Source organism: Propithecus coquereli, unplaced genomic scaffold (genome assembly GCF_000956105.1).
Source record: "Propithecus coquereli isolate 6110/MARCELLA unplaced genomic scaffold, Pcoq_1.0 Scaffold10, whole genome shotgun sequence".
Classification (NCBI taxonomy): Eukaryota; Metazoa; Chordata; class Mammalia; order Primates; family Indriidae; genus Propithecus; species Propithecus coquereli.
In genome coordinates, this window is record NW_012133858.1 from 1,159,611 (window position 1) to 1,181,240 (window position 21,630).

General features: G+C 36.7%; 1 protein-coding gene across 4 annotated transcripts in view; it reads right to left on the reverse strand.

Moving 5' to 3' along the window:
• Positions 1-18,600, reverse strand: part of TMEM39A (transmembrane protein 39A) — a 32,687-nt gene extending 14,087 nt beyond the window's left edge. For 3 of the 4 annotated variants that reach the window (XR_001137383.1, XM_012642080.1, XM_012642093.1), the window contains exons 1-5: positions 18,256-18,600; positions 16,887-17,073; positions 10,893-11,115; positions 6,418-6,501; positions 2,114-2,268 (exon numbers count right to left, since the gene is read on the reverse strand). Coding sequence is in view for 3 of the 4 variants with exons in the window: in XM_012642080.1 (XP_012497534.1) it covers positions 2,114-2,268; positions 6,418-6,501; positions 10,893-11,115; positions 16,887-16,999 (575 nt within the window). In the remaining variant the exon portion in view is untranslated. The remainder of the gene's footprint in view (positions 1-2,113; positions 2,269-6,417; positions 6,502-10,892; positions 11,116-16,886; positions 17,074-18,255) is intronic. The other variant, XM_012642086.1, reaches the window with a different exon arrangement.
• Positions 18,601-21,630: the final 3,030 nt, after the last annotated feature.

Genomic DNA, 21,630 nt, shown 5'->3' on the forward strand with positions numbered 1-21,630 from the left:
ACCAGAATGGCTAAAGTTTTAAGATGGAAAACCTCAAATGTTGACAAAGATGTAGAGCAACCAGAACTCTCACAGAATTGGTGGGAGGATAAAAATGATACAATCTCTTTGAAAAAAGCCCTGGTAGATTCTTATAAACATAGCCCTATCCTATGACACAGCAAAACCATTCTAGATATTTCTCCCAAAAGAATGAAAACATCTTGATAAAAAAGACTTGTTTAAGTATGTTCTTATCTGTTTTATTTATAATAGCCAAAAACTAGAAACAGCCCAGGTATGCATAATAGAAGAATAAACAAACTATGGTATATTCATATAATAAAAGATTACTGATACATGCACCCACATGGATGAATCTCAAAAACATTATGTTGAGTAAAAGAAGTCTTACATAAAAGGTTGTACATACTGTATGATTCCATTTATATGATGTTTTAGAACAGGCAAACTAATCTGTGGTAGAAAATAATCAAAACGGTGGTCACCTCTGGGGAGATAAATGTGGGGGTTTGATGGAAAAGTGGCATGAAGAAACCTTTGAAGTAGTGGTAATGTTCTATATCTTGGTGGGAGTTTGAGTTAAACAGATGTGTTTATATTTATCAAAACTCAACAAATATACACAAGATTTGTGAATTTTATTATGAATTTAACCTCAAAAGAAAAAACTGTAGACAAACAGCAAGCTCTAATTAATGATGTGCATATGCTGAAGTATTTGGGGGAAGTAAACTGAGGTCTGAAATTTAACTTTGAAATGCACCAAAAATAAGATGGACTGATGGATAGAGGGATGGATGGACAGGTATGTATTATGCAATTATAGTAAAATATTAATAGGAAGAATTTAGGTGGGGGTTACACTTGTGTTTGCTGTAAAATTCTTTCAACATTGTTGAGTGTTTAGAAGATTTCATAATAAAACGTTGATTAAAAAAATAATAATATATATATGTCTACAGGGCTTGAATAGGGCACACAGTAGCCCCTCCTTATCCTCAGAGGATACATTCCAAGACCCCCAGTGGATGCCTGAAACCATGGATGGTACCAAACCCTACATACACTATGCCTTTTCCTATACTGTATATACACACCTATGATAAAGTTTAATTTATAGATTGGGTACAGTAAGAGATTAACAATAACTAATAATAAAATAGAATAGTTATAACAATATATTGTTCACAATTTCATGGATAGAGTTTGTTCTAACCATAAATCTCAGCCACATCAACATGATTTTTTGTCTTTACTTATTAAGTTGAGATCTTTTACCTTTTCATTTAAAGGAAGCATTTTACACCTCCTCTTTGGCATATGAGAATTACCAGCATCACTAATCTTGCACTTTGGGGTGAGATTAAGTAAAATAAGGGTTACTTCAATACAAGCGCTGCTATATGGTGACAGTTAATCTGATAACCAAGTTGGCTAACAAGTGACTAATGGGCAGGGAGCATGTACAGCATGGATACACTTGACAAAGAGATGATTCAAATACTGGGTGGGACGAAGTGGGATGACGAGAGATTTCATCATGCTACTCAGAACAACATACAATTTAAAACATATAAATTGTATATTTTAGAATTTTCCATTTAATATTTTCAGACCTTGGTCGATCGTGGGTAACTGAAACCATGGAAAGCAAAACTGTGGAAAGCAAAACCATGGATAAGGGGGGGTTACTGTACTGTACTTCTGTTACATGAACCCAAAGATTAAAATAATATGACCAACCAAATTACCATCCAAGAGTTAAGACTGATTAAGCCAGTTCATTCAACTAAAATTAACCAACATTTCCCTAGTACAGGCAGTACCATGGGTTTTTACTTGGTGAACAGAGATGATTAAAACATTCTCCATTGGTAAAATAGCCATATATTCCAGGTTTCCTGGGACCATGCTGTTTATGCCTGTTGTCCCAACTGTACCCTAGTTTAGAAAACAAAATATATGGTCACTATACCCACAGATTTTCCAATTTTCTAAACTCTTGGCTTATATTTGAAGAATTTCATTTTCCCCTCTTTTATAGAATCATTTGACAACCTAAATAACTTCTGAAGATTTACTAATAAAATGGTAAAACTGGAGTACTCACGGGTAGCCAAGGAAAAGGAGATTGAGGACTGAATGGCTTCGAAAGAGATTGACGAGGGTCCAACAAAGTACCCATCCACACAAAGTGAGTAGTACCAAGCGAGCTGATATCAGAACCATGTAGTGAATCATTGATGCTGCACCTGCCTTAGTAGCCTGAAAGTTTGGAAGCAACAAAAGGAACATTTTATAAGTGATCTTATTCAAAAGTAATGCAACTCAAGGAAGGACTTAGTAGCTTTAGCGGCAGCTAAAATGTGTCTAAAAAATGAAAAAGATAAACTGCCCATTGCATCTTATCTCCCTACTGATAACTTCTCCAGGCACAGCTCATCATTTCCTCCTTGTACCCCCACAGTGTCTTATACAGACCTCCTTTAAGTTCTTATGATATCATCTCATTTATTACATCGGGGCATTAAGGCATTCTTTGAGAAGTATTGTCCATGAACCACATTCATTAGAATCACCTGGGCTGCTTATTGAAAATGTAAATTCCTAATGACCTCCTTATCCAGAGGTGGGGAATAAAATTGAGTCAAGGAAACTGTATTTTAACAACCTATCAAGTGATTTTTACGTACATAAAGATGGAGAGCCACTAATTTATCTGTCTTACTTCCCACTAGACTATAAGGGCCTCAACAGCAGTGATAATATTTTTGTTCTTATTTGAATCCTCACCTCTAATCTGTTCGCTAAATTAGTGTTTAGTAAGTTAAGGAAGTTTCAGAAAATAATCGGATCTTCTTGGACACACACCTTATGTTTCCTTTTTAACTTCTGCAAACAGGAAATAATGCATAATCACTTCCAATTCTTTATATCACAGCTGTTCAAATATTCTTCTTTAATCCCAAATCTTTAAAACCAACTACATATAGTAAGTACTTCTCAAAACATGAAGCTGTGCAATGCCATTTTCTTTCAAAATGTACTAGGAAGGATAGAATGAGGAAAATGTAGGGGAAAATGGTGGATGCCCATAACCTCTAAAACAGCAGTATCAGAACTCAGAAAGGGGAAAAAAGTTATCTGGAATAAACAGTACAAGGGAGGGGATAAGTTCCTTTTCAGGTCCCTCCTATATATCCACTTCTTAGTTTACAGATAATATTACACAGCATGTATAATATATTTGCAATGTATTGTACATACTATATATATAGTAATATACACAGTATAAATAGTTACTTAAAATGCAAAGAAGCAATTAAATTAATAACACAATGAACTGCTTAAGCCTCAAACTGTGGAGAAGGCTCAAGCTGTTCTCAGCCGTAGCAGGGCACACAGTTTCCTATCACCCCTCTGATACATAACTCATGCCAATACACCTCACATGCCAAAGCCTAAGGAAGTTATTTCCGTCACTGGAGTTACTCCATTGCCTCCCATCTCAAAACCTCAGGGTTAGAAATAAAAGAGACTGCTTCTGCCCAGTGTCACCAGAGCAGCAGAGCTTGGATTTATTATTAGTTTTTTGCCTTATTCCTGAACCCGAGCCTTATTCTTCACCACTGTGCTAACCACTCTTTACCAGGTTCTGGGGTCACGGGGTAGCCAAGACAAACAAAGCTTATGAAGCTGCCCAACCATGAAAAGCAAATAATCTAAGCAAACTTAGATTTTTAGACAATTACCTTTATAATTATGAAGAGAGCTAAGGAAAAGAGTAAGCTGCTATGGAGAGCAAATAATAACAGACCCTAACCTACAGATGGCTTCCTTTAGGAAGTTATATTTAAGCTGAGATCTAAACGATAAGCAAGAGTTAGCCAAGTGTGGAGAAGAAAAATATTCATAATACTATGTTAAGTGAAAAGTATAAGATATAAAACTATATACAGATAATGTCCCAAATATATTAATATATATATAGTATCTTTATATGCAAATAAAGATTAGAAGGGAATATACCACAATGTGGTCCTCAATGAGACTGTAATTTTTAAATTTTCTGCTTTATATTTTAGCATTTTCCAATTTTTTTTAGCAAAATGTACCACTTTTCTATTTAGAAAAATAATTGTAAAAAAGAGAGTTGTTTCAGGGTAGTGAGCGAACAGTTGCATTTATTTCTGGTCTCATGGAGCAAGTATAGAAGTAGAGCTAGCCTGGAAGTGAGTAAACAGAGTCTATCTAGGTGGAGAGGTAGTCCTCTCTGAAGAGTATTTAACTTTCTGCATTAAAAACCTCCACCCTTTCCTTAAATATGATTGGTCCTTCTCAGGGTAGGGATCCTTTCTGTGAAATAAGCAAAAAAAGAAGGCAAACTTATTTTAATGGAAGGAAGAAAAGATGATTTATAATGGATTTTATCCATCTACTTTAGATATTTTAGGGAGAGAATCACTATACAGCTCTTTAAAATTTTTCAGTAGGTAATATATTCACATCACTCAAAATACAAAAGTATAACAGTGTTTGTAGTGAAAAGCTTCCCACCTGCTGTTCCCATCTCCTACCACCAACTAGGCAGCCTGTTATTATAATAGTTTGTATGTCCTTTTAGATACAATTTATTTATATAAAAGCAAATATATTTTGTTCCCTCCATCTGCCTTATTTTAAACACCGTTCTGCACCTTGCTTTTTCCACTTAACATCTTGGAGGTCTATACATAAACACATTTTCATCTTTTTAAAGACTACATGCTATTCCATTATGCAGATGTACCATAATTATTTAAACATTCCCTTACTGATGGACATTAAGGTATAAGTTTAAGTCTTTGATTAAAAATATGTTTAAATTTGGCTTAAATATTCTGTTCCCAGTAAGAATTGCAAGCTTCTTTAGAAAATAGCTAATATACTCTCCAACTAAGGCTGTACAAAAGCTGTTAAACTATTTTTAGGCCTTTAAAAGTTGCCTTTGCAGCAACAGGGTAGAAATCCCAGTCATGCAGGATTCACACACTCCCTGGACATATTAATTGGACATATGCAAGTAGCATTTCTAAGTAACTAAAGGGATGAAACAAAATCATTCCCTGCCTATTTTAAGAGATGTAAACCTAAAACTCCACCAAGATCCTCTAAAGAAAGAACACATTTTCTCAATATATCCAGAAGTAAGCTTCTATTTTCATCACCTAAATAAAGAACCTGAAAGAAAAGATTATAAAAACAGCATTTCCCTCCTGTGAAAAACAAACAATCCTACTACCAGTGTTTTCAGTTAACTTCAAATGGCTTTCAGATCATAACTTAACATCTCTAATTACTCTGTGCTCACAGAAATAAGATTCCTGAAAATCAGAGCTTACACACAAAAAGACTTTCCATGTATGTTATGTAAGAAAAAAGTTGACTTCCAATAATCTGATTATAAAATTATACATAAGATATATGTGATTTTAAAAATATCTAAGATATGATCATTTAAAATTTCATACTGAATCATAAATTCCAAGATTAAAATTATTAGCCACTTTAGCTAAGTTAACATTTTTTGGTTTTGTAATCATTTATAGCGCACAAGATAACAAAATCTTAAGAAAGCACATTTTTCTTCCTTATTGGGGTTTATAAATATATGAAAAATGATACCAATGGCCAACTCTAACAATAACTTTTAATTTAATAAAGATCATTTTGAGTTGGGTGTGGTGGTGTGCACCTGTAATTCCAGCTACTCTAAAGGCTGAGGTGGGAGGATTGCTTGAGCCTGGGAGTTTGAGACTAGACTGGACAGCATAGTGAGACCCTGTTTCTAAAATAAAAATAACGAATAAATAAATGATCATTTTAATGTTCCAGTTCTTTCCTCTTCTGCCCACTAAACTTAGATGCTAATCTTCAGATTAGTCCTATGCACATTTTGACATTGCCTTTTTCAAAATTCTAAGTTTTAATAAACTCAAACAAATGTTTCTTGCTAACTAACTCTACAAATAGTATATAAACAATATCAAGAGAAAGTTACCTGAAACTGGATGTTTTAGATGCAACTGTATATGTACAGATGACTCTCCATAGTAATAGTTATCTGACATTCATCCTATTTTTACTGAACTATTAATATTAAAATTTTAAAAACTGTACTGAAAAACCTGGAAGCTTAAAATAAGCTCCTGCCTGACAAATGAGATTTCTAACAGTTCTCTTATTTCACACTTGAATTTTAAATATATTGCAAGAAAACCCTTTTTAAAGTACTGGCAGAACTCACATGGGAGTAAAGAAATTAATTTATAGTTTTATTAAAGTTATATTTGGATATTTCACATTTTCAACCTGAACCCAATCTAGTAACTAATTCTAGCTACAAGTGATAGAATATAGTGAATGAGCTATTACCTCTGAGATGAGGGCCCATACAAGCCTCCTTGCAAGCATCACTGTGATGAATGCTGCCAGGTGATAATCAATGAGATGAAAATTCTATAAGAGAAACAAATAACTACATCAGAAAGAAATATGATGTATATCCAGCTGGGACTACTACACCAATAGAGGTTTACCCCTCAAAAGATCTTCCTTAGATCACCTTACCCTTACAGACTAAGTGAATTTCCCAGATCTTGATGAGACCACCTACCTTCTCCTTCTCCTTTCATGACAAATTGCTTTAACTTTCCAAACGCTATTTTAAACTATCTGGAATGTATTCTCCTTTTTTGAAAAGTCTATTGTATTAAAAGGAAAATATTGTGGCTTTCGGTCAGTAAGTGGTAACCTGCAGAATTATGGCAAGAATAATTCACATAAAATACTATATTTATAATAGTCAAATTTAATAGATCAGTTAGGATTCTCAGTCTTCAGAAGTTACTGTTGGTCTCTTTATGCAAGCTTATGTTAACCTAACTGGGCATCTACTCAACTCTCCACACAGCTGGCACATCAATTATATTCATTTAGTCTTTCTTCCTAACTTGATTTAGAATTATGCCTTATATCTCATCTTTTCTTCTATAAAATAATAGCATTACCTAAATGCTGTCTATGGTTTCTTCTAGTCCCAAAGCTGTCTATATAACTGTGGTAATAAGCAAAATGAAAAGTCTTAAGCGACTATTTCCCAGGAACCAACAAACGGTATGTATTTTCATTTTGACAGTCAAAAGGTCTGTAGGTTTCCACAATTCCTTCCAAAATGGAAAGTTGAATTTCTTAATAAATTAATTCAATAAATATGTATGTAGCACCCACAACATGCCAGGTACTCTTCTTGACACTAAGGATACAGTGCTGAAGATGACAGCCAAGGTTCCTGCTCTTCTGGATCTTCCTTTCTACTGTGGCGTGAGAAGGAAAGGGAATGGCAGAGATTACTAGTTGTTTCTTCTACCATTTAAAATTTAACTGGGCACTGACTCCTAGCCAACTAAAGGTTCATTTTCCAGCCTCCCTTGCAAAAACGACTTCTAGCCTAGGGATGTGTGGAAAAGTGATTTGCCTAACTTCCAAGCCATGCCCTTAAAGGAAGAACTGTCTCTTTCTCCTTTCCTCCTCCTTCCTACTGACCAGATAGGAGTTGCAGCAGCTGTCTTGGACCACAGTTTGGAAAAAGCATGTTGGGGATAGCAAAGCAATAAATACAAAGAGTTGCCACACTGCCATTATATCACCCACCTAAACCTTTCATTTAACAGGGAAACAAGCTTTTGTTATGTTTTAGTCATCCTGTTACAATAGCAAGAAGGGTGAGGTGAGGTAATGAGTGACAAACGAGTTTAGATTTTTTTTCTAATGGGAAGTCATAGTAGTATTTTAGGAAAAGAGTACCACAATTCTATTTGTATTTTAAAATGATTACTCTGGCTGCTGCATGGAGCATATATCGTAGTGGGACAAGATTAGTTAAATTATAGCTTTTAATTCAGGTGAGAAATGATGATGGATTGATCAGGGTTAGTAGCAATGGAGATGGAATGAAGCGGCCAAATTTCAAATACGTTTTAGAGGTAGAACAGCCACAATATCAAGAGAGTGACTTGCCACTCCTTAGATCATTTCCTTTTCTCTCTCTAAGTATTTTGGATTGTAACAATACTTATCCTCTTTAAGTTTTGGGACTCCTCCCTACTCATCCCACTCCTCCAAAATAATGCATGCAGATTCACCAAACCCCTAGCTAATGTCTGGGTCTTATTAATACATCACCAGTCCATCTAAGACACCTTTTAAATCAAAAGATTTAAGTGCCTAATATATCTTTTTGTTGGCAAATTTTGTTATATTTTAAATCAATGAAAACTGGTAATCTGTATATGATTAACTCCTTATAAATTAGGATATTTGATTAATCAGAGCCCTCTACTCCTGACTATTCTGAACAATTTACTACTTATAGCTTTTATATTTCTTAGGGTTAAGATTCATCAGCTAATTATCTGATAGCTAGAATGATACTTCACATATCCAGGTGTTTATATTTTTTTTTTTGGTAATTATTAAGATCTTAAAATGGAAAAATATTACAAATTTCCAGGTCACACACTCATAATAGAAGAAAATTTAAAAGACAAACCATGTATTTGGGACATAAGTCCCTTCTACAGCATCCCAGTCAAGTAACCAACCACCGTCCAGGCTGAAACACCTTTAGTGATGGGAAATAACTAGGTCTCTGGCAGTCCATTCTATCTTTGAATAGCTCACTGATTCAGACTTCTTTCAGATTCATGGCCTAAAATCTTACTTACTATTTCACATATGTTACTCTTGGCTTCATAACTGAAATTTAAGCTTGGTGTTAGCAAAGATCATGTACAGCAGATAAGTGAGCCAGTCCACACTATATGCTCCTTTAAGTGTGCTTTCCTCTACTGCAAAGATGAGAAAGCTAAAAATGACATGTCCAGACTTTCTTGCAACTAAGGTTCTAGATATGATTTAGATTCTGCCAACCACAGGGATCACATAAAACTTGAATCCAGAACTTAGTGAAGTGGGGAGTGTGGTTGTGGTAAAAGGCATCCATTTTTGATGGTATGGGTCACAGCAAAGGAAGCACAAGTCTGGAGTCAGCAGCTGTAGCAGCAGGTTCCGGATGGACAGGTACATGGCTCCCTTTGTTTCAAGGCAACGTTTGTAGGTGATTTTTTTTAAAGAACTCTTGTCAGAAATGGTATGCTGGGAGAAAGCTCTTTGATTAGTCTACAAATTTAACAAATGACAATTTTCCAGAGGGATGTCAAACAAACTGAAAATTTTATAATGAACTACCCAACAAGCACTTATAGACTGAATATAGAACAAATACAGAAAGAAAGCATAGCAGATTCATCTGCAATTGAGTACTCATTTTGCTACTATGTGATTTTCAAGCCAGTTTATAGGTCTCACATCCTTATTTATAAAATGGGAGTCAAACAGTAGTACCTACCTATTTTTATAAATAGTAAATGAGCTAATACTTATAAAGAACATACTAAATATTTTAGTAAGTGTTTGCCATTGACACTGTTAAAATAGTGAAGTACTTACAGAGCTACATAGCTGGAAGAAGGCTTAAAGATTATTTAATCTAACCTCTCCCTTTTACAACACCATGGCCAAGGAAGGATGAAGTATAGTTCCTATGCTCAATAAACTCATAAGCCAGGTAAGAAAAAAGACTATTTAAAAAAAAAACAAAAAACAGAAAATTTGGCATTAAATTGTTACAATCCTTAAATAAAGAAACTGACATTCTCATTACAAGATATTAAATAGATGGATGGTCAATATAGTAAGAAAATTCTTAACAGTTAATTTCAGGAACAACCAAGTTATAGAAATATTTTTTAAAAATTTTTTATTCCCTTCCTATACTATCTTGAGGATTCTGGTCCACATTTCCTTTTTATGTTCTCCAGGCCAGGGAGGTTTGCTAATCTTTTATTAGTCTCGAACACATATATAAAACTACCCTGGACAACAGCTGTCTTTCCCCTAGAGCATATCTCCCTCACCCATCCAAATCTGCCACTGCCAACGACATATCTGTCAAGTCATCCAACTAGCCTTACTGATATTTTATATACCCATCTACGGTGAACCTTCTCTGCATAACATTATCATGGCCCTCTGAAAATATTGGGAAAAAAGTAGGAAAAAACCTACAGTATATTTTTATGTACTTCAACAGAGACAGCTAGTTCCTGTTTCAATTTCATTATTGTAACAGAACCCAATCTTATTCAGGTTACCAATGTACTCAGCTAAAGGACTATATTTTCTAGCCACCCCTGTAGTTAGGAGTGTACATGTGTGGAAATGATACGACCCTAACCCATAAGAAACTCTCCTTTATATTTCCCTAAGCTCTTACCCCTTTCTGGCTGACCAGGGACCATGTTGGAAGACAACAGTGTCTCCATCAGCCTGAATGACCACCTGAAAGAACGCCTGCCAATCAAGACAACTGCCTCAGACTGTTATCTGTTTGAAGAATTATATAATTTGCGGTTTATTTGTTATAGAAGCTACCATCATGCTAATCCAGCCATTAAAAGGGTAGAGTTGCTGGAATTTAATCATACTGACACCTTATATTTACAACAAACTTAACATGATGTAGAGAAAGCTAAATATCAAAAATTTTCTGTGATACTATAATAAATTATTTAAATTTTTTCTAAATTTTCATTTATATTTTTACTTCCTCTGGTAGTATTTGTACCTTAACAATCTTACCATGAAATTTTATTTCTGAAAGTAATCTATGATCTAGTAGAAAAGCATTTTATTAGAAGAAAAACTATTAAGAAAAATAATTTCTACATATAGACATTCCAGCTAGTTTCTTGGCTGACATGAAGATCTTAAAGGCCAGTAAGACTTACCAGTGAAGTACAAGAAGCAGGATGATTGTAAGGATACCACCACACCGTTTTATAGATGTTGATGTACTGGATGAACAGAGCAACCAATAGGTAGATGAAAAAAAGAAATTCAAAGAGCAGGCTCCCATCCACAGGCAAGTCAGGAATTTGGCAATGACGAACAGGACCCGGGGTAATTAAGGCTGTGATAGGTGGGACTGGAAGGCCAACAGCACTACCATTCCTGAAAGAGAAAACTATGGTTAACTCAAATGGTCATACCCTTCACTGTCACAGAGCATAAGGGGCCCCTGCTGCCTCCTCTACCTACCCCTTAACTGTTGACTTTCTTCCCCAAGACTCCCATCCTGGTATCCTCTTCTCTTCTCCCTTTACACACTCTTTCAGTGATCTAAGACGTAGCAACAGTTTCCATTATCTCCTACATGCTGAAGACTCAGCTCACTGCTGAGTTTTAGTCCCATGTTATCCAACTCCCTTCTGGACATCTCTGTGTTCCTCCTCCTATAGTCCTGACCGTAGTTCCTGGCCCACCCAACCAGCTGCCCAAATCAGAAACTTGGGAATCATACCACACTTTTCTTCTGCCTCTCCATATCCAATCACTCTGAATCTTACACATTCCACTTTATAAAACTTTGTCTAAACTGTACCCTCTCCTTAAACTCATTGCCTTAGTTTAAGCATTCACCGTTCTGCATCTAAACTATTACAGTAATTCTTCTAAATTCAACTTTATTTTCACCAAACCTCCAACATGCCTTCAGGGGTCTAAAGTGAAACTCTGATAGTATTATTACCTAAAACCTTTAAATGGTTCTCCACTGCCAATGGGATAATATCCAAAAATTTTTAGTATATCCTATGAGGCCTCACCTCTTTTCACTCTTCCACAGGCACCCTATACAATACCCATGCTATTTGCTGTCTGGAATATACATGCTATTCTTTTGTGCATATTATTCCCTTTATATGTATAATAATACTTTTCCTTAACTTCCCACATATTTACTGACAAAATCCTTTAAGACTTTTAAAACTCATTCCTCAAGACTTTTAAGATGCTCAAACATATCCTCTGTAAAGCTTATTCTGACTCAATTAAAATTGATTCATCTCTTCTCTGTGCCACCATTACACCTAAATTATGCCTTTATTATAGCACTTTTATACTCTTGCATAATTTTGTGGATACATCTATATCTTGTCTACCAGACCATAATCTTAAGGACAGAGACTGTACTTTTCTTAGTTTACTACAAATACATATCTTTAAGTTGAAAAGGCGGCAGACTGATACAGTCACAAAAAGGAGAGAGATCTCTTAAAATACAAATATAAATAGAGATTTGAATCCCTATCTTATTCTTCTTTCTTCCAAGGTCTTTTACAGATCAGACATAGCTGGGCTATCTAAAATGATAAGAAAGGGATAGGGATAAAATTTCCTATTGCTTAGTGCCTAGGAAAAGTTACAGAGATCTCAGGGCCTACTACTGTTTACAGAACAAGGAAAACAGGCTTGGTTTGGAGACTTCCAAAGAAAATTCAAGAGAAGGAACACTATTAGTGTTACCATTCTACTCTAAAATTTCCAAATATAGAATACCAGCATTGGTATGTGGCATTTACAGTACTTCAAGTGACTCATGGGAACATGAACTCTGTTCATAGTTAAGGATATTATGGGAGAAACTCAGAAGAGCTAGAACAGGAGTAAGAACAGGACTGCAGGGGGTGGGGAGGATGGAAAAAAATTATAAAAGTCTTTTCCTCTCATTCCCAGAGTATACTCCAATAAAGAAGGCCTACCAAGTAATAGATTGCGATCTATCAATTGGTCTCAGAACCATACCTGCTCAATCATAAACTAGTCTTTACATACCACAGCCTTCTGATCTGTTCTGGGAGATGGGCCGCAGCACTATAAAACTCTAGGAGGCATCATTCCATAGAATACAACATGAATGGCAGCCTCTGGAGTTGTACAAGTCGACAGACCTGAACGAAGAGGATTAAGGCCAGCAGCTAATCTACTCTCTCACTCCAGTTAATCGTAAGACATTGAAATAAAAAATTCTGATGAGAAGTTACAAGGTTAAGAGCCTCTATTCTAGAACAAACTAAAAATTCTTATTCCCCTTTGGTCAAAAATATACTATGGACTAATATGCTTCTGCCATTAACAAAGTCAATAAAATGCTGGGCTTCAAAAAAGATGTACACAAGATCTATATTTGTGATACTCTATACTGCTTTGGCTATTAAACTTCAAGGCAGAAGACAAAGAGACAAAGGTCAAATAAAATGGTCCAGAGCATCAGTGGGGAAAAAAGGAAAATATTCTTATACAAAAAGAATCTATGAGATTAAGTCTTTTCAGTCTAAACTAAAAAGTTGAAAGCTTGAAAGAAGATATGATTGAACTTCTTAAAATCAAAAAATTTATAACCAAATAAACAGAGTTGGTCAATACACCCCAGAAAATTAATAAAGAGGTATTGTTTAGGAAAAATAAAAGAATTAGTCCTCTAACAGGATATAAAAATAGATTTAAGAATTTATTCAGGACTCACTTATTTCCCACAGCAACAAGCTGTGACAACACCTATAAAGTGTTGTCTACCAGGAAAGTTCATTAGAAACTCAATGTGCAAGGTTTTTATCGGGGGCTAGCCACATAGGCACCCTCTTCCTAGCAGTACAAAACTCCAGACTCTCAAAAGCAAGCAGGTATTCAGCATAGCCACCCTTAAAAAGGCCTGCTTATAAGGCTTACATCTGGGAACTTCACTGGTAAACCATTCTCTCCACTGATATAAAACTTTCCGTAAATAATAAGAATGGCTTGCTGTGCCTAGAACTGTTTGTATAAACAATGTGATTTATGCTGAATACCTGTGCTTTGTCCTTGCATATAAAGTTTGAGTGCAGGAAAGGATGAGCATAGCAAGCCTGATAATGGCTCTTATGGAGCCAGCAAACAGCACAACTAATTTAAGCAAATGGATAAACCAATGAAGAGTCAAAGGGATGAAGAGGAATTAGAAGGGATAGAGAAAGCAGTAATCATTTGCACATGTTTAGGTGATATTATTAACAAAGTATATGCAAGGAATAATCAAAGGGAAAAAAAAAACACACTTAGATCTTCTCAAACAAGATTCTCCCTCAATCTGGAGCTCTCTAAGAAACTCAGAAATACATGGTATATCTTCCTTTTTTAAAAGGACAATCATCTAAATACATTGTCGTAAGAACAAATCCCTGCTCCCTGAAGGTGGAAAGTGGGACAGAGAACTATGGATTTCAATCTTGACAGTGTTATCAAACTAGCTCTTTCAGTGTCTCAAGTTTGATTTAATCAATCAGGCCACAAATACCTACCAAACAGGTGCAAATGCTCTCTTCTCCAACCAACCTATGTCTTGAAGACATCCAAAATCATACCATACTTAAGCAATTATCTATTTCTCTCTTCAGTACTCTACAAACACTCCAGAAGTAAGCTCTCCTCATCTGGACACTGTCTTTCTTCATGTACATCCTTCTTAAAACCATATTCTAAACCTTCATCTATATTTTTTATACCTCTTTCCCAGGTCTCATAAAACAAACTACTCCATCTGCTTCCTTCTCATCAAGAAGCAAATGCAGAGCCTTTTTTCCCCAAAATAACCTCTCTAGGTAAACATATCACAAAAGAATCACTCAGTAATGGTCTCAGTGACTTTTCAAACCGTGAACAATTATTTCTTTCACTTTATTCTAATCTGTTGGAAAACACATTCTTCTACCCACCCCCACAATCAATTACCAAAGAAATACATGTTAAAGGAGAAGAGAGGGTAGAGAATGGTAGATCAAGGCAACCATAGCTGGAACCCTGAAAAGCCACAACAGAAGAGGTACAACAAAGGGCAGAGAAAAGAATACAAGACCACAGTCAAATCTAGTTAAGAGCAGAGGTATTTCCCAAATGTTCCAAGTTCTTCCCAGTATACTATCTGCAGACTCCAAGTGCAGGCAGAATCATCCAGGAATAAGGTTTTCAGCTCTTTTTAATAGCAGAAAGCTTCATTATCCTTTCCCCAAGAGATATTTTACATGGTATCCCAATACCATGGGGAGTTAATATGATTAAGAGGAAGCCTAGACTACTAGGCCTGCCCAACCCCTTTTCCTTTCTTTTTTTTTCCTTAGGGTCTCACTCTGTTGCTTCAGCTAGAGTTCAGTGACATCATCCTAGCTTACTGCAACCTCAAACTCCTGTGCTCAAGCGATCCTCTGCCTCAGCCTCCTGAGTAGCTGCGACTACGGGCATGCGCCACCCCCCCTGCCATGCTAATTTTTCTATTTTTTTGTGGAGACTGGGTCTTGCTCATGCTGAGGCTGGTCTTGAACTCCTGACCTCAAGTAATCCTCCCTCCTCAGACTCCCAAAGTGCTGGGATTACAGGTATCAACCACCACACCTGGCCCCCTTTTCCCTTCTGAGGCCTCCTATAGCAGCCCCTAAGACACTGAAGAGAGATTCAATGGCACAGTTTAAGAACATGATTATCTAGGGAAATTCTCAAAGCCAAAGCAGAAGGGAATGAACAAAGAACTGCTGGAGTTAAGACAGAGGCAAAGCTAGAATTCTGTGTCTAGCTAGAATCCTAGCTAGGCACAGGTAGGATTTTCTATCATAATTTGAAAGTGCTGAATCAATAAGTTTACAGTATATCTTAATAAAATTAAGGCATGTACTTCAAATTGCCAACACTTTCATTTCCGTACCTTTCTTCAAAAGCATTTTCACATATTCTCATTCTTTTTATTTTTATTTTAACAAATATAAAATAATACATGTTATTTGTAGAAATTTTGAAAAAAATCAGTAGTTTTAAAAAATTACTGCTACTACTTCATTTATTTTCAACATCTTGCTATGACGCAAACAGTATCACTATTTTTAAAACGAAGAAATCTAAAGAGCAACAGAGTAAAAAATAATACTCTTGAATAAACTACAGTTACTCTGTGTAAATATATAAACATAAAATTTGGATTCAAAATTAGTATAATGAGAATCAGAGACTGGAAAAAAATTCCTTCAAACTGAAATTTCAGGTAGAGCTCCACTGAAAGGACAAGATCAGAACTAATTTTGAAGATTGGGTAGAACCTGAGTTGGAAAGTTAGAAAGAAAGAGGGAGGTCAGGCCAACAAGAGAAAAGTGCATAAATACTATTAGGCAGGCCTGAAAGACAGGAGTGGTACTGATTGCTACCTTTGAAAATTAAAATCAAGGCAAAGGAAAAACTATATTCAGGGAAGAAGCAGAAATTTACTGGCAAAAATTATCTTGACAGAACACTTGATTGGATAGAAGCATTTCTTTGCACTATTACATGACCAAACCTCTTGATGACATTAGTTACTGTAGATCAGAAATAATGCATCGTAACTTTTGAAAATTAGGAACATAAATTTCCATTAAAAAGATCAAATTCTTTATTCTCATACAACATGACACAAACTTAAGATGTCTAGGCTATAGCTGACAGTTTATTATTATTGAACAATTTTTTGACAAAAAAATTTTTAAAACCTTTGATGGAATGTAACATAATTTTAGAATCACATATGAGCTGTCAGTTTTAATTTGCTCTCCAAAAAAAAGAAAAAAGGAATGCCAGTAGGTAGATAAACAACTGCATTTGCCTTGTATTTTCATTCACTTCTTCCTTCTACTAATAGCTAAAAAGGAGATGACTAGAATTTGGATTATCAGCCAAAAGTAAGAATTGGACCGTTTTCACTTTATAGGCCCCATATCACATCTTTCTACCTCCAAAATATTCTGAAATATTGATCTCTCAGTCTTCAAGGGCAGGATTTCTACCTCAGTATCAACAAAAGCAAATATCTGGATGGCATGATGACTTTTATGTTAGTCTTATTGATCATAAGACATTACAAATTATGCATAGCCTTATTTCTTCTTTACCTGTTTCTCAAGCCTGTTCCATTGCCACAGCTCCCACCAACCAAAGTCTGTAAAGAAGGTAAAGCTGAACGGCTTAGCTGCTGCCGGCTAGGGCCCCTCCTTCCACCGGGCATGTCCGGGAACCAGTCTGCTTCCAGTGCCGCCTGTAGTTGCAACCCAGGTTAATGGCTGTCGACCTGTTTCAACTCTGAACAACAACAAAAGAAAACATTTAAATATCAGTTGACTATTTTTAAAGTAGGCAACATAACAAAACAACCAAAAAAACTGAGTGAGCAGGCCTTGCAATACCAGATTTTCAAACAAATGCTCCCAGTGTCTCTTACCTACTTTATTCTAATTAAAGGACGATTCAGACTCTAATGGGTCAGAATTCTAAATTCTGATCTAAGCTCTCTCTGTTCAGTTTAGGCAAGTCACAACTTTTGTCTTTTGTCAGTTGACTTGCATCATATGAAAGATATTACAATCAGATGTTATTTTACAAGAACCATCACAATTTATATATTTTCAATTCAATATTTCATTACAAACTACTTGAAATACAGCAAAATGTTAGGTTTTGTTATCAAGGGATCTGGGCTCTGAGATCAGATGTGTCACATATTATTATCTGACCTTATCTGAGTCATTTAGCCTCTGAGTTTGTTTCTTCATCAGGGGAAAAAAAAACTGTCCCCTGTTCTACAAAGGTCGACATCAGAACTGACAAAGATAAATGAAAGGGCACCAGTAGGCCTTTTAACTCTTTAAAAATGAAACTGCTCAAATGGCATCTCCATGTTAGGTGAAAATACAGGCAAGAACTCAAGTGGATTCCCACCCCAGAAAAACTGATGTAAAATCATTTAGAAATTACTGAAACTGCAAGATTAAAAGGCAAGTAACAGACAAAGATCCTCACTGAAAAGAAGCTGTGTTTTCATCAATTTATGGCAAAAAATCATGGTTCCGCCAATATGGATACCAAATGTTTCCTAAACGACACAACCAAAAACCGAAGGATGTCACGCTGGAAAAACCCTGTTTTTCAAAACGTTACTGCAGACTGATCCTATGTTCCCTATTTTTAACAGCCTTACTGTTAGACTAACAAACGCCATGTGAGACAAAGCATTCAAACCGTTGGATGTAGGGGCTGCTGGTCGTTGCTCAATTAGTGAGCAAAGGGAAAGGAAAGTGAGGGGGCAAAAGACTGGGACGGAAGAGGCACAAGAGTATGGGGTGGGGGAAGGTAGCCGGCGAAAGACCACGAACTTAGATAGACTGGTCCCTAAGAGGAGTGGACAAAGCGGTCCCCGCCACACACCCCGGAGGGCCAAACCAGGCCCAGGACAGTCGGACACTGAGGCAGCTCAGGAATACTCACGCATGGAAGAGGCCCGGCCGGTGGGGCGGGATCCTTAGGAGGAGGCGGCGGCTTTACAGACTGGACCCCAGGCAACAGAACTCCCTCCCCGCGCTGAAGCACTCCAAACCAGCTGCCTGTACGCAGGCCGTCCCCACCCGGAGAGTCGAGAAAAGGTATCCAGGCTTCGGGGTGCCAGACTCAGACCCAGACCCCGAGTCAGTGCCAGAGCCAGAGCTAAAACCAGAGCCAGAGCTCGGCCGGGTCAGCACTCATCCCCAACCTCCATTACCACGGAGCTGAGCAGACGTGGCAGCGCACGGCGATGACGTCAGTTCCGCGACGGCTGGACGCCCCAGCTGCGAGCTGGCTCCCGGAACCATACAAGCAGCCGTGGGAGCCAGCATGTCAACCCCTCCCACGTGCACCTGCGCAGTGGGACTCGCCTTCTCCTCTGGGTTCGTGGTCCCGCCTTCCCGGCCAGCTCTGGCCAACGTATTTCCTCCGTCAGCTAGCCCCTACGAGGTGCAGGGTACTTCTTGTTATCTCATGGACTCCATGCCACAACGGTGTACAAGTTATCGCCCCCAGTTGACAGATGAGGGGAGATTGCGAGGCGTCACCTAGGGTCACGTCACTGCTAAGTGAAGGAACCCAAATCGTGAAGTCTTCAGCATCCAACCCTGCACTTACTGTATGTCGAGTAAAGGACTAGATAGATGTTGGGGTTACAAAGTGAATACCACAAAAGCTCAGGGTCTAGTGGAAAAGACAAGACACCAGAAGAACACAGTAATTACAATTTATTACAATGCATGCAACATTAAATGTATGTCCAAGGACCAGAGATAACATGCAAGACAGTGTAAGGAACTCTATGGGATGGGGGTGGTGTCGATACCAAGAAAAACTGCACAGAGAGCTTGGGGTTTGAGCCAAGACTTCACCAATGAGTAGGGGGTTCGTGAGAGAATGGCTCTTACCCTGGAGAGAAAGTGGTAGATAAAAAGGTAAGGAGTCAGGCAACGTCATGATGAGTTCAGGAACTGCCAATAATTTAGTACTAGAAGAGTAAGAGTGTCGAAAGGAGCATTTCTATGAGATCTTTCATTCCAGAGAGTTTAAGCTCCTTAATAGAAAGTTCTTTGTATTGATTATATGATTAGTTAACCGTTACTGAGAGTTTTGTTTTTGTTGTGCCAGACACTGGACTACTACTTTTACACATTTCCTTTAAATCTTACAATGCTTTGATAGATACTACCATGGTTCCTGTTTGCAGAGGAAACTGAAGTTAAAAGAAGTTAAGGAATAACCTAGCTAATAAGTGGCAGAGCAAGAATGACTTATACCAAAACTGCTAAAGTTAGTAATTTTCCCCAAAGTCCTAGTGTCCTGAGGTACCACAGAGATTTCATTCATGAATACAGATGGTTGTCAATTCAGGATGGTTTGACTTACAATTTTTTGACTTTACAATGGTGCAAAAATGATACCCATTCAGTAGAAACCATACTTCCAGTACCCATACAATCATTCTGGGTTTTTTCATTTTGAAGTATACTCATGCATCCCATAATGATCTTTAGTCAACGATGAACCATATATACAACCGTGGTCCCATAAGATTATAATGGAGCTGAAAAATTCCTATTGCCTAGTAACGTGATAGCTGTTGTTATGTGGCAGTGCAACACATTACTCATGTATTTGTGGTGATGCTGGTGTAAACCTATTGCGCTGCCAGTTGTATAAAAGTATAACACATACAATTATGTACTGTGCATAATGCTTGATAATGATAATAAATGTCTGTTATTGGTTTATGTATTTACTATACTATCCTTTTTTCATTATTTTAGACTGTACTCCTTATACTTAATTTAAAAAAGAAAAAGTTAACTGTAAAACAGCCTCAGGCAGGTCTTTCAGGAGGTATTCCAAAAGAAGGCATTATAGGAGATGACAGCTCCATGCACGTTATTGCGCCTAACTGCCTTCAAGTGGGACAAGATGTAGAGGGTAGAAGACAATGATATTGTTAATCCTGACCCTGTATAAACCCAGCCTAATATGTGTGTTTGTGTATTTGTTTTTAACAAAAAAGTTGAAAAAGTAAAAAAATAAAATAAAAATTTTAGAAATAGAAAAAAGCTTATGGAATAAGGATATAAGAAAATATTTTTGTGCAGCTATACAATGTGTTTGTGTTTTAAACTAAGGGTTATTATGAAAGAGTCAAAAAGTTAAAAAAATTTAAACATTTATAAAGTAAAAAAAGCTACAGTAAGCTAAGGTTAATTTATTATTGAAGAAAGAAAATTGTTTTTTAAGTTTTGTGTAGCCTAAGTTCACAGTGTTTATAAAATCTACAGTATTGTACAATAATGTCCTAGGCCTTCACATTCACTCACCACTCAGAAACTGACTCACCTAGAGCAACTTCCAATTTTGCAAGCTCCATTCATGGTAAGTGTCCTATAAAGGTGTACTTTTTAAAATCTTTTATAACATAGTTTTACTGTACCTTTTCTATGTTTAGATAACCAAATACTTACCATTGTGTTACAATAGCCTCCAGTATTCAGTACAATAACATATTATACAGGTTTGTAGCATAGGAGTAATAGGCTATACCATATAGCTTAGGTGTGTAGTAAGCTATATCATCTAGTTTGGATATGTACAATGTTTGCACACCACTGAAATCACCTAATGAGACATTTCTCAGGATGTATCGCCATTGTTAAATGACATATAACTCTACTTCACACCTTCCTGGAAGTAGAGGAAATTCTGACTCAAGTTTTATTTAGATTCCTGAAGAAGTCTTGTATGGTAGAGTGTTGGGAGTCCATTTTTTCCTCCTGCCTATTCACCTAAAATGAGCCTCAGTCACACAAAAATTGGATGGTCCCATCCTCATGGAATGTAGTCAAAATGCCTCCTCTGACTGACATGGCCCATTCCTAGCTAATCAACATTATTTTATCTTCCGCCATTCTTCAACATGCATCCTAAACCCGCCATTACCATCAACCTAGATTCTACCCCAACCTTCTGCAAATTATAGCTCCCACATTTTCAGTGTCTCCAGCACAATATTCCTTAACTGCAACATTTCCTTTTCTTCAGCCTGGAATATACTCCTTCCACCCGTTTCTCCAGATTTCTACTTCATATTGATTTTTTCCTCCACCAAAACCAGTAACACTTAATTAACTATTGCCTTAAATTGTAAATTATCTCTGGGGAAGCACATATGTCTTCCCTACTAGTTCTGAACTTGGGAACACGGATTTGATCTTATACTTCCATGTATTTCCACAAAGCCTAGGATGTTACTATGCACATTTTAGGCAATGGATAAATAATTGTATGATTACTATATATATA